Source organism: Triplophysa dalaica, chromosome 4 (genome assembly GCF_015846415.1).
Source record: "Triplophysa dalaica isolate WHDGS20190420 chromosome 4, ASM1584641v1, whole genome shotgun sequence".
NCBI classification, from domain to species: Eukaryota; Metazoa; Chordata; class Actinopteri; order Cypriniformes; family Nemacheilidae; genus Triplophysa; species Triplophysa dalaica.
Window position 1 is genome coordinate 3,270,132 of NC_079545.1, and position 12,130 is coordinate 3,282,261.

General features: G+C 37.0%; 1 protein-coding gene across 1 annotated transcript in view; it reads right to left on the minus strand.

Moving 5' to 3' along the window:
• col27a1b (collagen, type XXVII, alpha 1b) overlaps positions 1–4,730 on the minus strand; it is a 67,411-nt gene extending 62,681 nt beyond the window's left edge. The window contains exons 1-2 of the mRNA XM_056745115.1: positions 4,075–4,730; positions 2,651–2,721 (exon numbers count right to left, since the gene is read on the minus strand). Coding sequence (XP_056601093.1) covers positions 2,651–2,721; positions 4,075–4,166 — 163 coding nt within the window. The 5' untranslated portion in view covers positions 4,167–4,730. The remainder of the gene's footprint in view (positions 1–2,650; positions 2,722–4,074) is intronic.
• Positions 4,731–12,130: the final 7,400 nt, after the last annotated feature.

The window sequence follows — 12,130 nt, forward strand, 5'->3', positions numbered from 1 at the left end:
AAACTCAAACTGTCTAACCATTGCTTTCATAATTCATCCCTTGATCTGAACACAAGACTTGTGATATTCCTATATACAGCCATATATTACTGTCATATGGACATTCATTTGTTGTTAGGAGAGGATATGCACCCCAGCAGAGTTCTGTTACTTTCCAAGCTGATCTCACCAGGAGCTTCAAAACATTCTGCAGATTCCTGTTAACTTGCTCACTAGGGCATAAGAGATCAAAAACATTTAGACTATAAGTACTGTACTTTTGTAAATCTCCCTTGAAATGACAACCAGGACAATGCACGCTGACTTCAATGTTATATTCAAATATTTTTCAGATGGAAAATTATTGATGTCTCTAGACTCATTTAATAGAGTACTCATTTGACATGGTTCCCATGAATTTAATACACATTTCTTACTGTCAAAAGCTCCAATTTCTAGATGAAATGTAATAGGCTTTTTTGGTCATCTTCTGAATCCGCTTGCATCTTGACCCACAAACCAGGGATACTCTGGACAGATGGCCAGTCCATCACAGCTGTTTTTTTTTGTGTTACAAATGCAAGTAATGGTAACATTGAATTGCACTCAGGGCGGCAACTGCCAATGTTATTTGTCTTAGGGCTCTCAGCTGTGAATATTAAGTAATGTGTTTAGAATATAAAACAAATGAGGGCCTGAGTCACAAAACCAAATCTAACCCCAATACATCCCATATAAACAAAACCAAGCTTAAACATGTGGCAGTTACAAAATATACCCTCTAAGAATTAAATGAAAAGCACATGTAAATGGGATCTGTGTGTGGTGGACTTTCCCCCTTCAAAACATCCATCACTTAACTCACAGATAATGCTCAGCAGAATGGACTGGCTTGCTGAGAGCGAGAAGTATGTCTGCTGTAGTATTGCAGCTAGCTAATACAGAGTTACTACCAAACTTGCCAAAACATCTCTGAATATATCAAATCATGAGAATAATTTCAGATTGCAAATCCGGAAACAAACCTTTAACATTAACATTAGAAAACTCCACCTAATGCACTTGAACCCAATCACACCCAATCCGAAGAAACATGATTCATGTGGGAATCGGGATTCTGGACCAATGGGATTTCTCTGAGGGCGGGCTATCCAGCACTACACTGATAAAATAGTGTTCAAATGATTGAGAAATTGTGCTGTATTGCATGTTGTCGTTGGGTTCTAGTCTTAACCAAATCAGAACAAAAGAAGATCTGTTCAAAGCGATTCATGTCATGATGGCACATTCTCACTTTCATTTACATTTAGGCATTTGGCAGACGCTGTTATCCAAAGCGACTTACATAGCATTATCCTATACATTTTACATAGGTTTTTGCAATCCCCTGGGATCGAACCCACAACCTTGCGTTGTTAACGCAATGCTCTTACTACTGAGCTACAGGAAAGCTAGCAAACTTTCTTATCAAACTTTCAGTGTGATAAGAAATATTGCTTGTCGCCACAGTCTTTGTATCGTTCCTGTTTGGCCACCGTGCAAGATTAAAAGCAAGTGCTACAAATGCAAAGGTTGAGATAAAAGAGTATATGCACTTGGAATATAACATTAAACCGTGTTAACCAATCGGCTCAGCAACTGTTGGCAAAACCAAGCTAGGACAAAAGCAAAGACTATAATTCTTCAAAAGAAAATCCTGTTGCCCTAGAAATGGATGTCACAATAAATTTTAGTGTGGAACTTCATGCACTGGAAATCAGATTTTAAACTAAAGATAAGTGCAAAAGTTAAAAAATAATCCAGAGCCCTGATCAAAGTCAGGAGATGAATATTCTGAAAACACAGACGTCACATACCGTACAAAACAAAAGCATCTTTCATGGGATGTTCGAAACACTGAAATGAGATTGTTTCATTCATTATGCAGATGTAACTGCACACATTCATGAATGAGTGAATAGATGCACTGCACATGTTGCCTTGAAAATGATGGACGATACAAGCCTCCCACGACATGTAATGAAAAAAAATGTGAGAATTCCAGACACACCTTTGATATGAAACCAATGGGTTCATGCTGTAAAATAAAACATCTTTTTGAAAAGTCAATTTTGTATGAAAAATCAAATGGGAGTTCTGTGTCATGTTTAAGTTTTAAATCACTTGCTGTTAATATGAAGCCATACAAGCACCAAACCTCAACATAAATTTCCCATCCTATCAGTTAAACTTAACAGAACTAATGTACATAAATCTACGCAGACCCAATTTGTGACATCCAATCAGACATTGACACAGATGAGTTTTGGATAAACGGCTTACACATTGCATTGTTAAAGCGACTGCCTCACAAAAGCCAAATAGAGTCAGACGATACTAGCAAAATGAGACAAACTACTTGTGTAGAGCCGGTAGCTTGTCTCACCTCTGACTCATGGAAAGCTCCAATGAGCTGTAACATTAGAGGTCTGTTTATTCAAATCTTGTCAAGTTTCCTCAAACTTCACCGCATGGCAGTGTGAGGTCTAGACCTTCAAATAGCCGTGCATTCGTTTAGTTTATAGGATTACAGCATAGATGTCAATTCAAAAGACATTTTGCTCACTCATCGGATTAAAATACTTATGAATATCTGTTAAAGAAGAAATGGTTTAAAAATGTTCATTCTTACCTTCAGACTGTGATTGTGCAAACCCCATACAGCAGGTACAGTACAGGACCATAAAGAGAAACACAGCTCTCCTGTAAAAGCAAAATTACATTTAGACAGGCTCACCTATACACCTAATACACCTAAACAATACAAACTCACAGTTCTCCCTCATCCATTAGAAAAGACAAGTAAGGTTGAACTAGTCAGATCTTAACTTTGGACTCAAGGACATTTCAGTCAGACAGCACCAAGTTTTAATCCCTTAGAATTCAATAAAGGAACATATAAACATGTCTCTTTTTTACAACTCGATCTAATGTAAGCGTTCTGTAAATGTGTCTCGGAAGACTTGTGTATAGTGTATTACTGTAGGATGCTAATAGCAGTGCGCTATGCTTTTTAACCATGGCTCTTCTCTCAGCTACTGAAATAAAACAGAGTATTGGGATCACATTGTTCCATTCTACACTACAGCATCACCACATTTATCTCAATTACCAGTCTGGTCTCTTTCCAAAAGCAGCGCTCCAGCAGCCCGAGGTCGCAGCAGTCTTTACTATAAACCTCAACAGCTGGATCTGCTCAGTGGGCATTCAGAGCTTATCATCTGCCCGCCTGCCAAAACATTGGGATGATTCTCCATATAGAAAGTGATATAGCGGGACTGGGAATGCTGAGATCTTTATAAGAGGTCTGATCAACTCATATACAGAAAAGCGTGAGGTAATGTCTTGTACTCTTTCGTTTTTTAAATTCTGTATAAATAGCACACAAAGTAGTACTCCTATCACACTTATATTTCATGGGATCTCTTCAGTCTTGGCTCTGGTGTTCAGTACATTCATTTTCCGACCTCATGTGACGACACTGAATATGGGAATGTTATAGCTGAATACTGTATGCCATTTTACTTTAGTCAGCATTCCCTACAGTTATAGATACAAGAATGTCCAAAAGTTCCCCGAACACGGACCATCATAAAGCGAGCACAAAAAAGAGAGATTTCTGAATCATAGAACTTCTACATAATTATAATAAAAGTCCACGTTTAATATACATGAACAACTTTACTACCACCAGCACATAAACAACACATATCCTGTCAAAGAGGATTCGTATCTCTCATACACTCAGAAAAATCACTAATGGTCAACAATTACTTCATTTAAAACTAATACCCAAAGAAAAAGACCTGCACAACATTGTTGTCTGTAAAAAAATGTAAACACACAATTTAACAATCAAATAAAACAAATAAGGGTGTTTTGCGCGTCCCATTCATTCATCAAGTTTCCTAAAAGCCCAGAATGGACATCATATCGGAGCCCTCTCTCCCTTCTTTCTTATATAACTGAACTGACAGCATAATTTATGACCTATATAAACTCTTCTCTGAAATCTATGTATTATTATGACACCAGAGAGAGGAACTGTTCACTCACCCCCCGACTCCAGCTGCTTTGAGTTTGGAGATCGGGGCATTGTCCGGCTCCATCGCGCTTACTTCATTGCTCCTCCGTGGTGTTTGGTGCATTCAACACATGGCACAGTTGCTGCATTACTTCCATATCAGGATGTCCCTTAATAGCTGGTCAAAGGCTTAATGAAACAGTGTTGTACAATACCGCATGCCGTAGTGTGTCCCGAATCCCAAATCTAAAACTTGCAAAAGATGGAAACTGGCGACGCGCAACGCAAGCTTCGCCATTTGACTTCCACAGACGCGGTGATGCTGAAAACTGGAAAGTTAAGCCCGATGAGCGCAGACATGACTCTCTGAGGTGAGTGGCAGGCGCTTAGTTAAACTGCAGAGTGCCGACTACATCTCAAGTTTTTGCTTAGCATGCCGAAGTTTTAAGGACACTGGAAACATATTTCCCTCTGTCGCCCTCAGCTGTCTTTGCGAGAAGAAACACTTCGCAGCGATTCATTGGAAGGTGTGTCTTTCCAGACACTCGTTTATTTTCCCTGTCCTTACATAAATAGTGAAACCAAAACAAAATGAAAAGAAAAAGCATACACTACAATGTCAAGGCTATTTACAAAGCGTTTGGAGTTGGCTTTATGATCTATAAAATGCCCTTGCAATTTTTGCAATGTAAGTAGCTTTGGATAAAAGCGTCTTCCAGATGCATAAATGTAGTGGAAATGGACACTTTGATCCATTTATAGCCTTCAAACGCTCAATGCAAATGTCATACATATCGGGATGTTCTGTATCTGTGGTTTAAAATATGTAACTTTAATGTTACCTAATTATAGTCCTTAAAAGACTTGCTATGGCATTTGACTATATTACCCTGCAGTACAGTAACACACAAATTTCAGATTTTAGCGTCGTTTTCGCGTCTTTGTTTATTCTTCATGCGGGTAAATGTTGAGAACTCACGTTCACAGTCACAAGATAGCGTTACATAGTGACGAAAATCAATGGTTTCTTTGAATATTACGTTGGCGATTTGCCAAGTCAAGTCGCTTGTCAGTTAAAATCGAAGTAAGCGAGTGTTTATAAGGTCACGACTCCTGAAGAAAGTTGGACATAACGCTCTCGGCGCGTGAAGATGGGAAGAAAGTTTAGTATCACACGATAGGCTAAAGCGCGTCGATTTTGTCCGATTCAATGAAAACAAGGAACGTTTTCCAAGTTTCCAAAATCGTAATATTGCATGTGTGGCAGATATTTACGACGAATTTAGCTCTGTGGCCTGCGTTGTTAATGTCAACAGCGCCGCCATATTGCGCAGGTCAAGACTGTCCTGAAACTCGCGGCGTGCACATACGTCAGGCAACTTTTAGTCCTGATAGTTAGACTTGGAAAATGATTAGTGTCACACGTAAATGCGTAAGCTCCGCTACCATGCCACGCGTTTATTTGGTTTAAAATTGTGCAGATGTTCTATTGTAATATTGAAGTAATGTGCGGAAATCGCGATATGGAGGCGCCAGTGGCATACAATTCATCGGCCAAATGAAGCATGGCATTTTAATGGGAAAATTAATTTAAGGGTACCTTCCACATTAGCTCCATCGACAAACCTGTACCTGTGAAACTTGATGCACATTTAAATATGTTCTGCATTTAACCAAAGGATGTGTCTATAACTTTTTTATTTTTGGCTGTAGGATTTAATTAAAGTCAGCTGTTTTTTTTTGTTCAAATGATTTTATAAGTTCAAACTCTGCTGGAAATGGGAGGCTTTTACTCAAGAAACACATGAATACATTTAGTTTTTAACCAGTGATGGCATCTATTAGTGCAATGAGAAATTTGGGTTTACTGAATTCTGTCTTGATAACAGATGAATGAACCGTTTTATAGTTTGTGTAATATAGTAGTTTATAGTAAACTATACGGTTTTACAGTTCTCCGACTATAAATCTGATCTACAGTTATGATCTAATAGGAAAAGACTTGGGCTGCCGCTTTGAGAAGGATCTAACGTTAGCCTTTTATAAACTGTACATTCAGTACCTTACAGCTGCATTCAATAAGAAAGTTCATGAGTATTTACATTTTCCACATATGTAAACAGGAAATTTGAAACTTTGTCTGCTTCAGAGTAATTATGTTTTCTGTTCCTGGTTGGTTCCACACTGGGTTAGAACTACAAAGGATAGTGTAACTGTACCAAATGTGCCTAATGAAGATGTTTCAAAATAAAGATTTAATAACACTTGTATTCACAATATTGTGTTAAATGTCACTAAAATACATCTTTCTCCCCTCCCGTGCAGATTCACTGTTTGAACTTGACTAATGGAGGCTGGACGTAATGCTGTCAGCTGAATCAGAAAGGCCAATGAAGGAGCTGCTTGTGAGAAAGGCATTTAAGGTATCTGTGGCTGTAAAATATGGAAGCATATTGGAAGAAAATTTCAATTTAAAATCCAATACGCAAAATGGGAATGCATTTATTTGTTTAAATATACATATAAAACAACATATGTGCAAAATTTTGTATATTTTCAATATTCAATTTACATTTACATTACATAATTTACATTTGTCAGTGCATACACTAGTTTTAATATGTAATCTAAATAGATTTTTAATTCTCTTTGTGTTGCAAAATTAAAATGAAGGATAATTCAAATGTTATTTTCCCTAAATCCATAATGCATTTAGAGAAAATTACATCTAAATAATAATTTTGCTAGAGTTTTGCTTGATCATCTTAAATATATAATTAATTCGGGGAATGCATTTTTATTTGAATTTTGCAACTCTTAGAGCGTTAAAATATCGATTTAAATTACATATTAAAACTGACAAATGCAAATAATATTATTGAATTTTCAATTTGCACCTTTTCTTGCACATGATGTTGTTTTGAATATATATTTAAATGCATAAATGCATTGTCATTTAACATACTGAATTGCAATTTTGTGTTCCGGTTATCTCTTTCTTTTTTGTTCCATCTCCTTCATCCATTTCTAATGCTGGTAAAACAATCTTTTTTTATATATATATATCCTCGCCCAACACAATTATGTCATGGTCATCATGACCTGTTTCCCCTGTTCATCTCCTTCTCTCGTCTTTTACTATGGCAAAACTATGGTCTTGCTCAGATTGTAGTCATAGTAATGGGGCGGAACATGCCCAGATTTGGTCGTACTGCAGGGATGGGGCCGAAAAAAGTTCACAGATTTCATAAACACTACCAGACATGAAAAACACAGCTGTGCAGGGTGCTTTTCTGAATCTCATACAAATGTGTTTAAAACGAAGAGCATAATGATCAAAAACATAAAGACATATCATGAAAGTCCTCCATAATACTCAAAGATTACTGACTGATAAAGACTCAAATTTCAAGAAAGCTCATTGTTTTGAATCATTAACGCTACTGTCAACTCCAGGAAACTTTGGATGAGAGATTTAACAGTGATTGCGCATGGGTTAGATTTCATAAGTGATCTTTCCTTCTCAATTATACTGTTAGAGAAAAATCTTATTTTGTAGTTTATCATTGTGAAACTTAGCTAGGCATAACACACACTCAATATTAGAACATTGTCCTGCCACACAAATATTTTCCAGTAAATTGAGCTGTCTGGGGAATCTCTGCCAGGGATGTCAATACGCAGCATCTATCAAAAATCTGACGTTTTAGAAATTAGCCAGCTGGAACCTGTGCCAGCCACTAACACCATGCCATTAAATCTCACCTTTTTCCATTTGTCTTCAACCGAGTCCACTTTAAACCCTGAATGATAGATGTGTCTGGCAATGGTAACCTGTCTGGTGCTTCCAGAGAAATGAGTTTCACAATCCAATGATATATTGATCGATTAACAGAAAATACTGTGCATCCACTTGCTTTACTTTTATCTTTATTTTTTGAAACTTTCCAGGTAGCTGCACTTGCCTTAATGTGCAGTCACATTGTTTATTATTTTGGAGTGTTTCATGTTGTTTTCGAGTAATTTCATCATGTTTGGATATCAGTTAAGGCTTGGCAGTGACCAGCCTTAAACAACAAGTGTCTTGTTTATATTGGCCGCAGTAAACCACATACCCTTTAGATTTCAACCAAACTCCTGTTAAAACTGCACTTGCTCAGTAGCCGATAGAGAGCGAGAATACTAAAAAGGCCATTTGCTGTGCTTGATACAGTCCCACGAGGCCTGTAGCAGATGTTTGCAGTCATAACATTACATAATATTGTGTATTTATCTGACTAAATGCTGTCAGACAAATTCCTATGAGCTTTGGCAGTGCACATGTGAATAGCTTCACTTTTTATTTGGAAAGATTTACTATCACCTCCACGGCAGTAACCGAGAAAATTATGTTATATTTTGACTGAAATGATTGCATTTGTTTAGACATTTTATTTAATGCTGTTAAGTGTTAATGATTTTTTCACCTTTCTGTTTTTAGACAGCTGTTCATTGACAAAATCACTGCCATGCGGAGAAATATGACAAAAAAATACCTAAACAATAATTTGTTTAAAAATTAGTGCGTAGAACCACTGTGTCTTTTCACTTTTTTACTTTTACACCATGCAGAGATCATGGAATCGATCCATGACTTTTGAAAAGCAAGTGCAATGTTGTACCAATTCAATGAGCTCCAGAAACAGCTTTACCCATTTCCTTTTCGTATGGTTTGTATTTTCAAAATTGCATATTCAAATTTCTATTTTTAATTTCTTCGTTTCTTATTTTTAAAACAAAGCTACTGCTTTCATTCAAGATAAGATAGTCTTAAGCTGCCTGCCATGTTGGCTGTGGTTGTGTCTCCTGGCACGAAGGTTGAAAAGCTTTTCTAATGGTCTTTTTTTTAAAGCGGATTAATTTTTTTATTAGGATCAGGCTGTTGTATCAAGGAATGTCTCAGAAGTCAGGATCTTCTTTCGGTTTTTGTAATATAAAGTTTATATCAATACGACTTAGCACAGAAGCAAGATTAATAAAATTTTTTTGACATTTTAGTTGAATTGTTTATAATTTAATGGGACATTTAAGTTTTTTCATATATGATGAGGTACCTACTCTATTGTTGAAAAGTTGCTCTTTCATATCTCAGGAGTAGATTCCTCAGTTTTGATTCATTTAAGCATCAATTTACAGTGATTTCAGCTTCTTAGGAGATGAAAGATAGAAACATGATTAAGTTTATATAGCAGTAAAAATGTATGTTGATTGTTGAGGTAAAATAGTCTAGATTTGGGTAAATGTAAAGCACAATGAAGAGTTCAGACGCAAAAGCCACCTGCATCAAAAATGAGATTATGATGTTGGATGAACGCTCTCCAAAATGTTGCTCAAATGGTTTTGGTCCAAAACCCACTAAATACTACACTCTGCCTGGTCTGAAATATCTGACATTACTGAGAGTAAATGTAGGAATTTGATAAAAAATGCTTGTTTAAACCAAAAGTCGTCTGACAGATTTAGAAGGTTTTGCATTTGAACTCTTCAAATGTTTCAGTTTATATTGAAATCTTAAAAAATAAGACAAATATCTGAAACACAACAGACTTAAGCAAACGTTTCCTTTTGCTCTCCTTTTAATCCATTAATGTCTATGAGAAATTACTGAAAAATCAATGCAATATCGTTCAAGTAGGAGTCTGGTGGTGCTCTTATATCATTTGGTATAACATAATATGGGTTTGGAACATCATTATCAGAACATCATATCATCAGAATAGAATTTTTCATTTTTGGGGTAAACAAGTGGAGTCTGCAGGGAATTGCAAAATGAATGAGTTTTCAAAAGATTTGGTTCAGACAATGTTCCTACTGTACATTATGGCAGACTGACAGGCACTGAGCGATGTTTTGATAGCATCATATGAGCCAAAGTTTTGAAACCTTCAATCTACCATACCGTATCTGACTCCGCATTATTAATCTAGAGTATGGCCAAATGGTTATTAATACATCTTAAAGGTGCTGTGTGTAATATTTAGGAGGATCTACTTACAGAAATGCAATATAATGTACACAACCAGGTCTTCAGAAGTATATAAAGACGGTAATGTAGCGTTACGTTTTATTGCCTTAGAATGAGCTATTTCTATCTTCATAAATCCCGGGTCCCCTTCCTTGGAATTCGTTTGTTGTTCAAAGGTTTTTCAACAGTAGCCCTAAACGGACAAACTGCTGTAAAGAGTGTGTTTCGTAAATACGCTATCTCCTTCGGAAATTAAGCGAAAACGTGACAAGATCTTTGTCCTTGGAGAGCTGTCATAGTGCTTAGAAAGGTAGGGGTGGAGCGAGCCAATGATTTGCAATTTGCATCCTCATCGATAGATGCCGCTAAATTCTCCACATTGCTCCTTTAATGCAAGCTATAGAAACTGTCTGTGGCATAGACTAAGGGGCTGTGTTTGGTGTCACCAAGGCGTTTCTGCCCTTGAACGGCTTGTTTTTTACTTGTTTCCAACATTTTCGGTTCAACGGAAACCCGGCATTTTAATTAAAAAGGCAAGAAGCTGCCGTTCTTTTCCACAGGCTCAGCGCAGGCACTCAGCGTTTTTTTACTCTCATTATATCATGGTAACCAACATCCCTCTACTTGAAAGAGAAAATGCAGTTCATGCGCCGGCAACCGCCGTTTTCAGCCAGCACTTGCCGTTTTCAGCCGCATAAAAACGCCTCGGTGGATCTTGAACCTTTCAGTCTAAATGGCATGAAAATGATTTAAATGGAATGTAATTTGCTTTTGTCTATTATTCGATGAGAAAGAATGTAGTTAATCAGTGATTAGAGCTTACTCATCTCTCAACTCCGGTAGACGTGATGTGAAGCTTATCACAGAAAGTGAAAGAAGACCTACCAACTAAAACACAAAGGGCACATTGGCGCTTCTTTCTGGCTCGGTTACAACCTACAGCAGAAATTAGTTTTGTGAAAAGCTTTGATCAAGGTTTTTTCCAAATGTCGTCCACTGATGGAACAATGCCATGCCAGGGTAACGGGAATGTCTGCAACTGATTTATTTGTCTATGAATCAAGGCATTGTACTCAGGAAAGTGGTCCCAACTTGCGTATGAATTATATGTTGATGGAGCTTGATCATGCTATAAGTTCAGTCATTTTTTCCAAGGGTAAAATGACACAGAATGATCACAATAGCAGTTTTAAAGCTAGGGTAGGCAGTTTTGTAGAGGCTAGCATTAGCAAGCTAACTTTGAAAGCATAAAAGTGGAAAGGATGACAAGCTCTCTTCAGAGTGATCTCCAAAACCATGCCTCTCATTCACCTATGAGACAAGCACATGAGCAATTCCAGCATTATGGATGTCAAAAATTTAAATATTATGGATGCACAATTCACCTGACTATGGAAAACTATGCTTTAAAATGATTTGATAACATTAAAGTCGCAGTGAAATAAAAAATTACAATTCCTATTTTTTCATGAAATATTGAGTTTGTTGTGATTATTGTAAATAATATATCAGTGTGGGTCATTCTCTTTTTAAAATTCATGTGTCCTCATAATCTTTAGTAAAAATCTGAAATTGCACTTCCGCCCTCTAGTGACCATCCATCTCAAAAATTAGAAGGTTTGGCGGAGCATCCATTAACCCCTCACCTTCCACGGTCAGTCTGCTGCCAGTTTCATTTCAAAATGCAAAGGCTGTTTTTATACATCCAATCAGTTTGCATTGAAAAACTGTTTTCCTGTAGCTCAGTGGTAAGAGCAAGGTTGTGGGTTCGATCCCAGAGGATTGCACATTCATAAGTATAAATGTATAGGTTAATGGAATGTAGGTCGCTTTGGATAAAAGCGTCTGCCAAATGCATAAATATTAGTGGTGGGCATAGATTATTTTTTTTAATCTAGATTAATCTAGATTAATTCCAAAATTAATCTAGATTAATCTAGATTAAAATGGCTCATTTGAATTCTGCCGAAGGCATTCAGAATATGTGTGCTACCCAAATAATGACTAAAAGTAAGTCTTTGAGAACGGGTTTCTCAAGCCAGGTGGCGCATTAGACCAGGGGCTCATCTCCTGTTTCCAAAATG